The following is a 15,526-nucleotide window of genomic DNA, read 5'->3' on the forward strand; positions in this document are numbered from 1 at the left end:
AAACAACCTTAAGTAGAATACATAAAAATAAATCCATACTTAGGTATTTCAGGGTAAAATCAGTAGTACATCAAAGATGAAGAAAAAGTCTTAAAAGAAACCAGAGATAAATGGGTTCTCTATCAGTCAAGGATGATTTCTGAATAATAACCATGAAAGCAGGATGAATATCTTCAACGTAATGAGAGAAAATATTTGGTGACCCAGACTTCTACATCAAGTGAAACTATCTTTTAGTGAACAAGGGTAAAACGAAAACATATTAGACAGATTAAAAACTTAGAGAATTACTATTAAGAACTAACAAAATTAGCTTCTAAGGAATGCATTTTAGACAGAAGGAAATTTGTCTTAAATTTTGAGAGCAATAAAGCATGAAAAATTCAGAAATAAAGTGAGCAATTACTGGAAAGTAGCCTAGGATTTGAGAAGTTCATTGGAATTTGTTAATTCTGTGTTCCTTGTGTTATAAGGGAGCAGTTTTAAAGTATTGATAGACTATATTGTCTTTTTTTTAAGTATAATGCACACAGGTCCAAAATTTTGGGCTCAAAGAATCTTCAGACACATTATTAGAATTAGCAAAAAGTTTTGTAATATTATAGGAGATTATATTCATATACAAGATTTAATTAAATTGCTATATGATAAAAACAAATCTTAGAATAATTTAAGTTTTTAAAATTTACCATGTAATGCTGCTGCTGCTAAGTCGCTTCAGTCGTGTCTGACTCTGTGCGACCCCATAGACGGCAGCCCACCAGGCTCCGCCGTCCCTGGGATTCTCCAGGCAAGAACACTGGAGTGGGTTGCCATTTCCTTCTCCAGTGCATGAAAGGGAAAAGTGAAAGTGAAGTCGCTCAGTCGTGTCCGACTCTGAGCGACCCCATGGACTGCAGCCCACCAGGCTCCTCCATCCATGGGATTTTCCAGGCAAGAGATCAATATGGAAGCCTAAAAGATGTTAAAGACTGCTTACAAAAACATAAAACTTTTTGAATGAAATTGGAAACTCAATCTCATAAAGATATTAATTCCTTCCCAAATAATACATCAATGCTTTTTATATGAAGGAAAACAAGCCCAGAGGAGTGTAGGATGTTCCTGAAGAGAGAACAAGAGGACTTGGGTGACTAGATGCCAGGATTCAATAAAAAAAGTTATGAAAATTTGTCAATGTTGTATAGACTTTCAGAAAGAGAACTAGGAACCAGAGAACTTGGAAGCAGATCTGCGTGTTTGTATACATACATGTGTATATATGAGAACAGACTGCTCAATATATTGCACTGATTTAATTGGTGATCATGGGAGGAAAAAAAAATGAAACGCTGTTCACATACCAAACATAACATCTGTTTCTGGTCATTCAATAGGGAAAGAAAAAAATATCACTTTCAAAAGACTTCTAATGGGAAGATTTTTACTACTTTAAAATAGGAGAGGATTTCTTATATAAGACACAAAAATCACATTTTGTAAAAGAAAAACTAATAAATTCTACCACTTTCAAAGAATAACCTATATTCATCAAACATCATAAAAAAGAATTAGAAGATAAGAAAAAAAAAGAGTTGAAACCACAAACCAGGGGATGATTCAAAGAATAAATATAAATAACAAAAGGTTACTAACATATATATGCATATGTATATATAGAAAGAATTCTTAAAAATAAATGCAAAAGACAATCCAAAAGAGGTAAAAATCATGCAAACACATCCCAAAAGAGAAAATAGCATAAATATATGAAAATATAACAAAACATAAAAATGCAAGATAAAACTACAATAAAAAATTGATTTATTTGACTAATTGGTAAGAATGTGGGGTAATGAGGATTCTAATAATATATTGGGTAACATATCTCAAGAAACTGAACATTCTCTTTCCCTATGGCACAGCCCCAGGAAACAAGCACAAGAATGTTCATAAAAGTAAAAAATGAGAAACTATCCAAATGAATTTTTAAAATTATGGTATATTCCTCAGTGAAAATGAACAAGCTATAGCTACCTGTACCAATATAAATAAACTTTAAAATTAATAACATGCATGCTGCTCCTGCTGCTGCTAAGTCGCTTCAGTCGTGTCCGACTCTGTGCGACCCCATAGGCGGCAGCCCACCAAGCTCCGCCGTCCTTGGGATTCTCCAGGCAAGAACACTGGAGGGGGTTGCCATTTCCTTCTCCAATGCATGAAAGTGAAAAATGAAAGTGAAGTCGCTCAGCCGTGTCCGACTCTTAGCGACCCCATGGACTACAGCCCACCAGGCTCCTCCATCCATGGGATTTTCCAGGCAAGAGTACTGTATATAAAGTTTAAAAAGAAACAGAATGAAACAGCACATTATTTTGATATATAAGTGACAAAGGAGAAGCAAGGTGATGATTACTATTCACTTCAGCCTATTACATGTGAAGGGGCTGTGATTGGATAGGGGCACATGGGGAGCTTCAGACTTGTAATGGTTAATTTTTTGTCTCTGTGTTTTCCATGTATTTATTTTATGAATAATGTTATTCTTTAAACTGTACATTAATGATATATGAAAATCTTCACAGGGGGAAAAAAGAATAATGAAAGCAATTTAGGATAAGGGATAATTGCATTTTTAATTTTTGAAAATTGCCTTGGATTTTATAATGCTGCTTTTATATTAAATACCAGAGGAATTGATTCATCTGTATGCTTTTTCTTTTCAGATAAGAAATAGCAACTAACATTCATTACACATATGCACAAAACATAACTTTAAATGTCCTCAAAAATAAATCCTGATACAAAATTTTCTTTTAAGAAACCTAGTGATTAACAACCATTTCCACAAAGTGCTTCATTTAAAACATTTGTCAGCATCATGTAAGAATTCATATTGTTTAAACAGAATAGCTGGCAAAGTGAAAGTCGGTCAGTCATGTCTGACTCTTTGTGACCCCATGGACTACGTAGTCCATGGAATTCTCCAGGCCAGAATACTGGAGTGGGTAGCCTTTCCCTTCTCCAGGGGATCTTCCCAACCCAGGGATCGAACCCAGGTCTCCTGCATTGCAGGCAGATTCTTTACCAGCTGAGCCACAAGGGAAACCCAACACTGGAGTGGGTAGCCTATCCCTTCTCCAGCGGATCTTCCTGACACAGGAATCAAACCGGGGTCTCCGGCATTGAAGGTGGATTCTTTATCAACTGAGCTACCAGGGAAACCAGAGCTGGCAAAATGAACACAAAAGCAGTCTCTAGTTTACATCAGGAATCACTTGATGTGATTTAGCTCCCTTCTATCTAAATTGTATACTTTTTTTTTTCTCCTTCTTCACCCAAACCATTAATTACTACTAAGAAAATACTTCACCTAATCAGTACTTAATCTAAATATTTGCTTAATTGCCTCTTTATTATTTGTGCCTGTATCACAAGGTTGACACTGGTAAAGAAAGTGATGTCTTACGAGAATACATAGCTCAACCCCAATGGGCACCTCATGTAGATGAGTCAGAAGGTCTGAGGAACGAGTAAAACACCTCTGGATAATGGAGGCAATTTGATGGAAGGTAGCCTAGACACAGATGGCCAGCCTTGTCCACCACACTCATCCCCAGTCAGTCCTGGAGTCTAGTCAGAACTCCTGATGCCACAGTTTAAAAGCCTCTTGGGACTTTCACATCATTCTCTCCCCTCACTGGGTTTCACATCTTTTTTCAACTGACTGACTAGATGGATTATTGTCATTCATTTAATTGATTCTTATTGGCTGCTTATTTGTAAATAACATAGAAAATAAATGAGAATAAGCCATACAGTGTCCTCAGTGGGACTTACAATCTTGCAGAAGAAATAGTCAAGTATGTAATTGATTATATTAAAGGCAGGCCACACCCAGGATCACTTTTTAAGGTGTCAGTTAAATTAATACTTGTGTGAATTCTGAGTTGGGAACCTGAAAGGTTGAGTAGAACTTATGTGTAAATTTTTGTGTGTATATGTTTGAAAGGTAGAAAGAAACAGAACAAATGCAGGAGGTGTGAAAATGCACATAGTGTTGTGGGTGGGTAAATAGAAGCTAGGGTTTATAGAAGCAAGATGCAGGAGGAAATGAAGCAGAATGTCAAGCCAGCATTGAAATACCAGTTCCAGGGTAAACAAAATCACCTCATCATACACCCATGTAACAAGTGCCAATGAGCAAAGTCCTTTCAATCTGTTTTACTCAGATCCCACTCTTGCCTAAAGGTGATGCTCTTCAGAAATTTACAATCTACACTGTCAGGACTGATTCAGGTTACCTCTGAGAAATCTGTTGCAATTATCTTTCTATAACTGCCTGTCCTTCACTGACCACAGGGAGCCATGAACAAGGAAATTTTCACATTTCCGTGGAGTATTATATCTATGCTTCTATTGAATTCTGTCACGATTACAACATGTGCCAATAACATCAAGCTTCTAACAGGTGTCACATACAAATATGACTTTTTCACCCTCTCTTATCAACTTGATAATTATTTTAATCTCATGCCCATAATAGCTGATTCCATATTATTTTATTTCTAAAGTCAAACTAGCCTATCTGGTTATAACTCTCCAAATGTAAACTCAATTATAGTCATCTTATTGTACTTATTAATTAAATTGTTGTATTATTTTTTAAAATCATTTTTTGTTTTTCTGTTGGTCCTCTTTGAAGATGGAATAATCTTAAAATCCTCAGATCTATTCTCCTTAGATTAAAAAAAAATGCCAGAAAGGAAGACATTATTTATTTATTTGTTTGTACATGTGGGGAACCCTAGAGCAGCAGTAGGTGACAAATAAATGGCTGACTTCAAATATTAGATTGGTAACCTGTTCCAATTTCTCAATTTTTGCCTTCAGAACTATTACCTTGAAATTCAGTTGTTGCCTCTCTGCCTTACTGATTGCCAAAGTCCCTAAGTGGCTTTAATGTCAAATCTAAGGTGCTAAATTTTACAGCAAGATCAATTTCCACAACACTTTTACTGCCAGATACATTTTAAAAGGATTGCATTAAATTTGAGTCTGTCTGAGGCATGGTGGTGAATGAGTTCTTTCAGGAGAAAGCAAATAGTGCACTTGTGTGAATATTTATCTGACAGTAGCTTATGATAACCGGATTAATACAAATGGCAGGGCTATAGAACTCCCAGTGAGATGACACAGGAGAATTTATCATCAGAAGTAGGTGGCATTATAGAATATTAGTATTACTGTACCTGCATTCTTCTAAAAACCATGATGATCGAAGTTCACTTATCGTTTAACAAGACACTCATATGCACTATGCCTCCATTCCCCAGCCTTCAGAAACTCTGCTGAAAGTGAAATCTTTTTCTTCAGTGGTATTCAGCTGTTGTGGTGAGGTTTTTGGCAGTGTGCTTCATCACACAAGCATCTTTAAAAGGGCAGGAAGGGCTTGAATGAAATTAATTTTATGCAAACCTCCACCTCTGAGAACTGATGTAGTAAATTTCATATGATTTGTTGTAATATCTTACCCTCCTCTTTGGCAGGCAGCTCCTATGAGATCAGGGCTGCCTCAGGCAATTTACATGAGCTAAAAACTCCAGGGTCTTCTTTTTCTCACCATTGCAGTAATATGTTATTTGTAAATCTGATTCTGATATGTGTTTTGGGATAAATGCAAAATGCAATGGCTGCTATACATTAAGCCAGTGAGCCAAATCAGCCCTGCCACGTATTTTTTTGTTATTTTTTATTGGACACAGAAGTCACTTTCATTCATTTGTGTGCTGTGCATGGCTGCTTTTGTGCTACAAAAGCAAATCTAAGTAGTTCTGACAATTACTGTGTTTCTCAAAAGCCAAAAATGATAACTTTCTGGCCCTTTATAGCCAGAGCTTTCTGACCCGTGTTGGACAAGCTCCATTGTGTACTGTCCAGATGTTCCGGTGGTTCTGGCTGAAGGGCCTGAAGGGACAGAAAGGTAAGAGCCAGAGAAATGCAAATGCTTACAAAACACATTGGGGTAAAAACAATTCCACAATTCCTAAACATTGTAAATGTTTCCCTAAAAGTAGAAAGAAAATGTAATAGGCGATAAGCAAAAGGGAGGTGGTGTATCACTCGTCCCGGCTTCCCTTCCCCAAAGTCCACTCCTCAACCACATCACTCCCCCACTCAGTCTCCGCGTTGCTCCTCCCCTCAGAGGTCACTGCTCCTTGGACCACACCATCCCCCCAGAGGAGCTGCAGAGGCCTTGCAAACAGAGAAATGACCTCTGACGCATAATGAAAATGACATGGATGAACAGAACAAAACAAAAAATTTGTTCCCCACTGTTATGTAACTAGAGCAAGGTCTAAAATTGCCTTTGACAGATGGGTGCCTTTAAAAAAAATAGTGTGAAAACCATGTTGTTATAGTGATGATATATCACTTGAAATATCACTTTAGAAAGTGGTTCAAGCATTTGGCTGAAGTGAAATCAGTAATCTCTATTTTATAATCTCTATTGTAATCTCTACATTATATTATTTTACTTAAAGAAAAAAATGAATACAATTTTTCTTTTCTAAATCTCTTTATAAAAATCTTATTTAAAGTTGTGGTTTTCATAAACAATTGTCTAAAATGTGTCCTAAATTAAGCTTTTATTATGATGTAGATAAATTGGAAAACAAAATTTACAGTAAAAGAGGGTGAAAAAAATAATACTGAGAGTAGAGAAATGGGATGATGTTGGTCAAAGGAAATAAACTCCCACTTAAAAGGTAAATAAGATTTATGGTCACAATAATAATAATGTGTTATATACTTGAAAGTTGTTAAGAAAATATATCTTAAATGTTATCACCACACACAGAGAAATATTGTAATTATGTGAGAGGATGGAAGTGTTTACTAATCTAATTGTGATAATCAATTTGCAATATATAATCTATCTAATTATCACATTATATACGTTATAGTTGCATATGTTTTATGTCAGTAGTATCTCAACAGGGCTGGAAAAGAAACTGATTGCCACATAAATAAATTTTTAAAGGACATTTTCTATGATAAGCTATTTTCTTTTTTTTTTAATAAATTTATTTATTTTAGTTGGGGGCTAATTACTTTACAATATATAAGGCAAATACTAACAAGTATGAAAGGGGAAATTAACAATAACACAATAATAGTGGGAGACTTTAATACTCCACTCACGCATATGGATAGATCAACTAAACAGAAAATTAACAAGGAAACACAAACTTTAAATGATACAATAGACAAATTAGATTTAATTGATATTTACAGGACTTTCCACCCCAAAACAATCAATTTTACCTTTTTCTCAAGTGCACATGGAACTTTCTCCAGAATAGATCACATCCTGGGCCATAAATCTAGCCTTGGTAAATTCAAAAAAATTGAAATCATCCCAGCCATCTTATCTGACCACAATGCAGTAAGATTAGACCTCAATTACAGGAAAAAAACTATTAAAAATTCCAACATATGGAGATATGGAGGCTAAACAACACGCTTCTGAATAACCAACAAATCACAGAAGAAATCAAAAAAGAAATAAAATTATGCATAGAAACGAATGAAAATGAAAACACAACAACCCAAAACCTATGGGACACTGTAAAAGCAATACTAAGGGGAAGGTTCATAGCAATACAGGCGTACCTCAAGAAACAAGAAAAAAATCAAATAAATCAACTAACTCTACACCTAAAGCAACTAGAGAAGGAAGAAATGGATAAGCTATTTTCAACCTGAAAATAGGAAAAGAGAAATAATAATGAATAGCATTTTATTTTTAGATTGCCGGAAGTAGTTTTCCAAACTGAAATTTTGAAATTAGTTCCAGAGTTCATAATTTACCATCACTTTCATTCTCCTCTTGTGTCTATTCCCTCTTGTTGAGATCATGACACAAAGTTTTCCATGATGTTTCCTGCCTCTGGCGTCTGCCTGCCTTGGTCCTTGCCTATGTGCACAGCCACATTAATCCCCGATGTCTTAGAGATGGTTAACCAGTCTCTACTAACGATCAACTTAAATCCTATATTTCCTTCCAGGCATTTTCCCCACGATTCATTTTATTATTTGACTCCAACACATGATTAAGCCTTCCCTCCTCATTCCATCCCTGACAAGTTCTTGATTTTATTTGTTCATTCTAGAACAGGTGGATTTACTAGGTGGTTTTCCGAAGTATTTCACTCATTTCTTTTACATTGGTATCATCTGCAAATAACTTTTCAAATGATTTTTTTTTTTTTTGCTAGTTCCCTAGTTCCCCTAGAGACAGCAGAGCAAGGTGAAATGGATTGGAAACAGAAGGTCTGAAATCCCAGTTCTGCTATTGGTTACCTGGGTGATGTTGGCTGAGCTACTCAGTCTGTCCTATATGTAAGCTTTTGTTTCTAAGAAAGTAATAGTACCTAGTGCATAGAGATGACAAGAGGGTCACTTGAATCTATGCACATAGAGTACTTAGGTAAGCACCTGCTCTGTACTATGGATTATGTTATAGCTTTGAGAGTATGAGAACCATCCTTGGATTCTTATGAACACTTTGCACTGTTGCTTACTGGCCATGTAACTTTGAGTGAACAATTTACCCTCTTTAAATCTCAGTTTCTTCAGCTGTTAAATGGGAATGATGCCAACATAGTAAGACTGTTGTAGAAATTCAGTGCTGAAGCTGAAAAATTGTGTGTAGTGTCTGGCTCGTAATAAGTACTTTTATTATTAATAATTGTTTCTATTATCAGTATCATCATTATTTATTATCATCATTGGTCATTTTGCTACTTTTTAGTTTATACTTCTAGAGAACTTGAGGATGTGCCCTACTGCCCCAGTGTTTTCTATCTTGACTATTATAAAGTTGAAGATTATCAGTTGCTTTCCTTCTAAATTTCTTTACTTGCAAGATATCAAATAGACAGCATTAGAACAAATAAGTTCATCAAACTTTCTGAGTGGAAGAAAAGCAAATTTAAAAAATTACAAATATGTTTAGTTAGTGGGATTTCCAGCAAGTGTCATAACTACTTTACAGCCAGTTTATTAAATAAGTCAGAAAAATAACAGCATATTTCTTACAATGAAGTCTAAAGTCCACTCTCAAAAATTCTACTCTGCCCTGAACCTGTGGAGTTTTGTCCAGGTGTTGAAACTATCATACAATATGGGTTCATTTAAAGGGAAAGTAAGATTTCCTATCTTCACTAATGAAGAGAAATTGCTTTAATTCAAATAATGAGCTTATTAAAAGTTATTGCAAAGAACACATAGTTTCACCAGTAAAAGGCTTTAGTTCATAAAATATCATGAAAAATAATCACAAAAAATTTGTAACTGATGGAAAGAATTAGCAGCCACTATTTTCTACTGAATGAAGACTCCAAAATGGAAGACAGCCAAACTATGGACAAGGACTTAATGCTATGTAACCATTTCAATTTGGAAAAACTATTGATAATCAAACTACCCATGCAAGTTGTATTTAATTAAGCTTTCTTTTACTGAAAATTATAAAAGTGGTGTTGGCAAAACACACAGAATAATGATTTTCAAACAGAAAAACAAACAAAAAAATTAATTTTTGGATTCTTAACGATGCTTAGGTATTTTTCACCTTTTACTGTGTCTTAATTTTTCAGTGGGCATATAATCATCAAAATCATAAACAATTCAGAAAAAGTTATATAAAAACTATTAGTTTGAACCCCAAGAGCCTTTCAAGAACATACCTATAGCAATAAATTATGGCTCAACTCACTTCTATTATTAAAACTTAGGCCATGTTTAAAAACTAAAGATAACTAAAGATAAAAAAACTAACCTAATATATACTAAAAATGGGAAAAAAAAAAAACAAGGGAAAAACAAGAGAATGGTTGACTTTCTTAACGTTGAAGTGGCAGTTTTGCTCTTCTCCCCATATAAGACATTATGAAAAGATCATAGCTGCAGAGTTTAGAAGAAGCTTTAAAATATTATTAATACATAAGATGTATTTTCTATCAGCTAAAATTTATCTTAAAAAGGTACAGAGAGAAAAACCTATTTTCATCCTTGCAAATGTTACAAGATAAATTAGTCATCATGGCAATTGTAAGGTACAAGTTTGGGGGGTGTTCCCAGGATGGTGCAGGAATAGGATAGGGAGACAACTTTCTCCCCTACAAATTCTTCAAAAGATCATTTGAATATGGAACAACTTCCACAAAACCACTGAATGCTGGTGGAAGACTCCAGACACCAAGAAAGGAAGCCCAGTCTCTTTGAAAGTAGGACAAAACATAAAAGATGAAAACAGAGACAAAGTATTTAGGGATGGAGACCAATCCTGGGGAGGGAGTCATGGGTGAGAAGTTTCCACACAATAGGAAACCCTCACAGGTGTGTCAGTGGGGAGTTTTGAAACCTCAGAGGGCAAAATAATTGTGGTAGAAACCCCCACAGATTACGGGCCTAACTGCAATTACCAGTGGAAAAGGGGCTCAGATGCTCATGTCCACCAGCAGTGAGTGGGGGCTGGACAGGGAGGCATAGGTTGCATCATTGGTCCTTAGGCTAAGGGCTGGGCTTAAATGTCCTGAGAACAATCTGAGAGGGCTAATGTGACATAGCAACCCAAACTGTGGGATGGCCAGAGAGACATAAAAAAAAAAAAAATATCCTTTCCCATGAAAGGCTCTAATGCCGCACAGTGACCCCTGGTGTGCTCACAGAACAAAGGATTGTGCCCTAGCAAATACCAAAGGAGAAGAAGCTGTCTGCCATTTAGGGCTCTCCCTCCCTGGAGGCAGAAAGGCAGGTGTGCAACAGCCAGAGCCAGAAGGCTAGGGGCCGTGGCAGTCTTAGTCCCAGAGACCTCATGTTCTACCAAACTGTGAGCAGGCTGCCAGTTGTAAAGCACATCTTCCTGGGATCCTGGATGGTTCACATCCACCAGGAGTGTCACAGCTGGAGATCAGCTCCCCAGAGGAGACATATGGCACACTTGGGACTGTGTTCTCATGGTTCCCCCAGGAAACCAAGCAGCCAGGAACGAGGAGGTGCACAAGATGCATAGCCCACCTAGGACAGTGTGATCACCAAGCACCTGATCACCTGAGAAGCTTGGACCTGGGAAGAGCACAAAATGCACAGCCCATCTGGGTCTGTGCCCTTGCAGAGCAGCTGAGAACCTGAGCACCTTAGACCTGGGAATGCACGAAACACAGGGCCCAGTTGGGACAGTGCCCTCATGGAACACCCTGGAAACCTGAGCATTGTGGACCTGGGAAGTACACGCTGTCTTGGGCTGTGGCTAACCCAGTGTGGTCCATCCACTGCGAACATTCCCCACACATGCCAGCAGTATTTGTTTGCAGTGTCCCTCTCTCTCCACAGCACAACTGAATAAGTAAATTTGAAGAGTGGCCACCTTCACCCCCTCATGTCAGGGCAGAAATTAGATACTGAAGAGGCTTGTTAACAGAAGAAGTCAAAATAAACAAAGAAGAGGGAACCGCTCTGGAAGTGAGAGGTGCAACAGATTAAAACCCTACAGTTAATGCTGAGATTGCATTTGAGTGGCAACTATATACTTTGAGAACAAGTACAAGTCAGAACAAGGGACAATCTTACACTGAACTGACCCCACACTGCCCACAACAGCTCCAGAGAAATTTCTAGATATATTTTTTGCTATTATCACTTTTCATTTTCTTTTAAATTTTAGTTCTTTATTACTCTTTTAACTTTCATTTTTATAGCCTACTAGTCTACTATAATTTTCTTTAAAAAAAAAAACCCTATTTTTAAAACCATATTCCTCATTTTTTTTTTTTAATTTTTGTGGTGGATTTTGTTTTGTACTTTTTTTTTTAATTTTTAAATTTTATTTATTTTTTATTGAAGGATAATTGCTTTACAGAATTTTGCTGTTTTCTGTCAAAACCCAACATGAATCAACATGAATACATATATCCTCTCCCTTTTGAAACTCCCTCCCATCTCCCTCCCCATCCCACCCCTCTAGAGTCTAACCTCTATTCTAGGTTTTTAATCTTTGCTTTTTGATATTTGTTATCAATTTTATACCTTTAAGAATCTAACCTACATTATCCATTTTCACTTATGGATCTGATTACTGGCTTGATACCTCTCTCCCATTTTGACTCTCTCTTATCTCCTCCTGGTCATCTCTAAACTCCCCCTCTGTCCCTCTTCTCTTATTTATATAACTCTGTGAATCTCTTTGGATGTTCTTGGCTGTGGAGAGCACTTAGGAAGTTGATTACTGGCTTGATTGCACTTTCCTCTTTTGACTCTCCCTTTTCTCCTGTCCACCTCTATATCCCTCCTTGCTTTTCTCTTCTCTATATAACTCTGTGAATCCTCTCTGGGTGTTCCTAGCTGTGGAGAGTTGTTTCACAATTAACCTAGGGTTTTATTTTCTGTGCTGTATGGATGGAGAAGTATTGAGTCTACTGTAAGAGGGGGACCAAAACTCAGAGGCAGGAGGCTAAACTACAGAACTTTAGAATATCAGACAATGCCTGACTCCAGGGAACATTAATCGACAAGAGCCCAAACAAAAGTCTCCGTGCCTACACTGAAACCAGGCTCCACCCAAAAGCCAGCAAGTTCCAGTGCAAGACAAACCATGCTAATTGCCAGAAAATAGGAACACAACACTTAACATTAAAAGATGGGCTGCCCAATGCCATACCAAACCCATAGACACTCCAAAACACACTACTGGACATGTCATTACACTTCAGAGAGAGGAGATCCAGCTTCACTCACCATAAGACAGAAAGAAGTTTCCCCAATGAGGAAATATTCACAAACCAGTAGACAAACCCCACCCACATGAAGCAGATTCAACAATTTAAAGGAACCAAGACTGGAAGCAGATAGTGGCTCAGATCATGAATCCCTTCTTGCCAAATTCAGGCATAAATTGAAGAAAGTGGAGAAAACCACTAGATCATTCAGGTATGACCTAAATCAAATCCCTTATGATTATACAGTGGAAGTGAGAAATAGATTTAAGGGACTATATCAGATAGACAGAGTGCCTGATGAACTATGGACAGAGGTTCGTGACATTGTACAGGAGGCAGGAATCAAGACCATCCCTATGGAAAGAAATGCAAAAAAGCAAAACTGCTGCCTGAGGAAGCCTTACAAATAGCTGTGAAAAGAAGAGAAGCAAAAAGCACAGGAGAAAAGGAAAGATATCCCCATTTGAATGCAGAGTTCCAAAGAATAGCAAGGAGAGATAAGAAAGCCTTCCTCAGCGATTGATGTAAAGAAATAGAGGAAAACAGCAGAATGGGAAAGACTAGAGATATCTTCAAGAAAATTAGAGATTACAAGGGAACATTTCATGCAAAGATGGGCTCAATAAAGGACAGAAATGGCGTGGACCTAACAGAAGCAGAAGCTATTAAGAAGAGGTGGCAAGAATACACAGAAGAACTGTACAAAAAAGAACTTCATGACCCAGATAATCACGATGGTGTGATCACTCTCACTCACCTAGAGCCAGACATCCTGGAATATGAAGTCAAGTGGGCCTTAGAAAGCATCACTACGAACAAAGCTAGTAGAGGTGATGGAATTCCAGTTGAGCTATTTCAAGTCCTAAGAGATGATGCAGTGAAAGTACTGGACTCAATGTGTCAGCAAATTTGGAAAACTCAGCAGTGGCCACAGGACTGGAAAAGGTCAGTTTTCATTCCAATCCCAAAGAAAGGTAATGCCAAAAAATGCTAAAACTGCCACACAATTGCTCTCATCTCACACACTGTAAAGTAATGCTCAAAATTCTCCAAGCCAAGCTTCTGCAATACGTGAACTGTGAACTTCCAGATGTCCAAGCTGGTTTTAGAAAAGGCAGAGGAACCAGAGATCAAATTGTCAACATATACTGGATCATCAAAAAAGCAAGACAGTTCCATAAAAATATCTATTTCTGCTTTATTGACTATGCCAAAGTCTTTGACTGTGTGGATCACAATGAACTGTGGAAAATTCTGAAAGAGATGGGAATACCAGACCACCTGACCTGTCTCTTGAGAAACCTGTATGCAGGTCAGGAAGCAAGAGTTAGAACTGGACATGGAACAACAGACTGGTTCCAAATAGGAAAAGGAGTACGTCAAGGCTCTATATTGTCATCCTGCTTATTTGACTTCTATACAGAGTACATCATGAGAAATGCTGGGCTGGAAGAAGCACAAGCTGGAATCAAGATTGCAGGGAGAAATATCTATAATTTCAAATATGCAGATGACACCACCCTTATGGCAGAAAGTGAAGCGTAACTAAAAAGCCTCTTGGTGAAAATGAGAGAGGAGAGTGAAAAAGTTGGCTTAAAGCTCAACATTCAGAAAACTAAGATCATGGCATTCGGTCCCATCAGTTCATGGGAAATAGATGGAGAAACAGTGGAAACAGCCTCAGACTTCATTTTTTGGCCTCCAAAATCACTGCAGATGGTGATTGCAGCCATAAAATTAGAAGATGCTTACTCCTTGGAAGGAAAGCTATGACCAAACTAGATAGCATATTAAAAAGCAAAACATTACTTTGTCAACAAAGGTCTGTCTAGTCAAGGCTATGGTTTTTCCAGTAGTCATGTATGAATGTGAGAGTTGGACTGTGAAGAAAGCTGAGCACCGAAAAATTGATGCTTTTGAACTGTGGTGTTGGAGAAGACTCTTGAGAGTCCCTTGGACTTCAAGGAGATCCAACCAGTCCATCCTAAAGGAGATCAGTCCTGGGTGTTTGGTGGACGGACTGACATTGAAGCTGAAACTCTAATATGTTGGCCACCTCATGCGAAGAGTTGACTCATTGGAAAAGACCCTGATGCTGGGAAGGACTGGGGGCAGGAGAAGGGAACGACAGAGGATGAGATGGCTGGATGGCATCACCGACTCAATGGAGATGAGTTTGGGTAAACTCCAGAAGTTGGTGATGGACAGGGAGGCGTGGTGTGCTATGATTTATGGATCGCAAAGTGTCGGACACGACTGAATGACTGAACTGAACTAAACTGAAAGAAATAAAAGACCTATATAGAGAAACTTATAAAACACTGATGAAAGAACTCAAAGAGGACACAGATAGATGGAGAAATATACCACTTTCATGGATTGGAAGAGTCAATATAGTGAAAATGAGTATATTACCCAATGCAACCTATAGATTCAATGTAATCCTTATCAAGCTACCAATGGTATTTTTCAGAGAACTAGAACAAAGAACTTTACAATTTGTATGGAAATAGAAAAAACCTCAAATACCCAAAGCAATCTTGAGAAAGAAGAATGGAACTGGAGGAATCAACATGTCTGACTTCAGGCTATACTAGAAAGCTACAGTCGTCAAGACAGTATGGTCCTGGCACAAAGACAGACACATGAATCAATGGAACAAAATAGAAAGCTCAGAGATAAATCCACACGCCTATGGAAACCTTATCTTTGACAAAGGAGGCAAGAATATACAATGGAGAAAAGCCAATCTCTTTAACAGG

The 15,526-nt window shown here is 37.4% G+C and overlaps 1 protein-coding gene across 8 annotated transcripts in view; it reads right to left on the minus strand.

The window, feature by feature from the left end:
• The window catches only part of KHDRBS2 (KH RNA binding domain containing, signal transduction associated 2), a 631,271-nt gene that overhangs the window by 248,257 nt on the left and 367,488 nt on the right, over nt 1–15,526 (minus strand). The window contains exons 7-8 of one of the 8 annotated variants that reach the window (XM_081523655.1): nt 14,891–14,907; nt 1,505–1,521 (exon numbers count right to left, since the gene is read on the minus strand). The exons of the other annotated variants lie outside the window; for them this stretch is intronic. Coding sequence (XP_081379781.1) covers nt 1,505–1,521; nt 14,891–14,907 — 34 coding nt within the window. The remainder of the gene's footprint in view (nt 1–1,504; nt 1,522–14,890; nt 14,908–15,526) is intronic. 8 annotated transcript variants of the gene reach the window in all.

The sequence above is a fragment of the Giraffa tippelskirchi genome, chromosome 8 (assembly GCF_054371585.1).
Source record: "Giraffa tippelskirchi isolate mGirTip1 chromosome 8, T2T-mGirTip1v1.2.pri, whole genome shotgun sequence".
Lineage (NCBI taxonomy): Eukaryota > Metazoa > Chordata > Mammalia > Artiodactyla > Giraffidae > Giraffa > Giraffa tippelskirchi.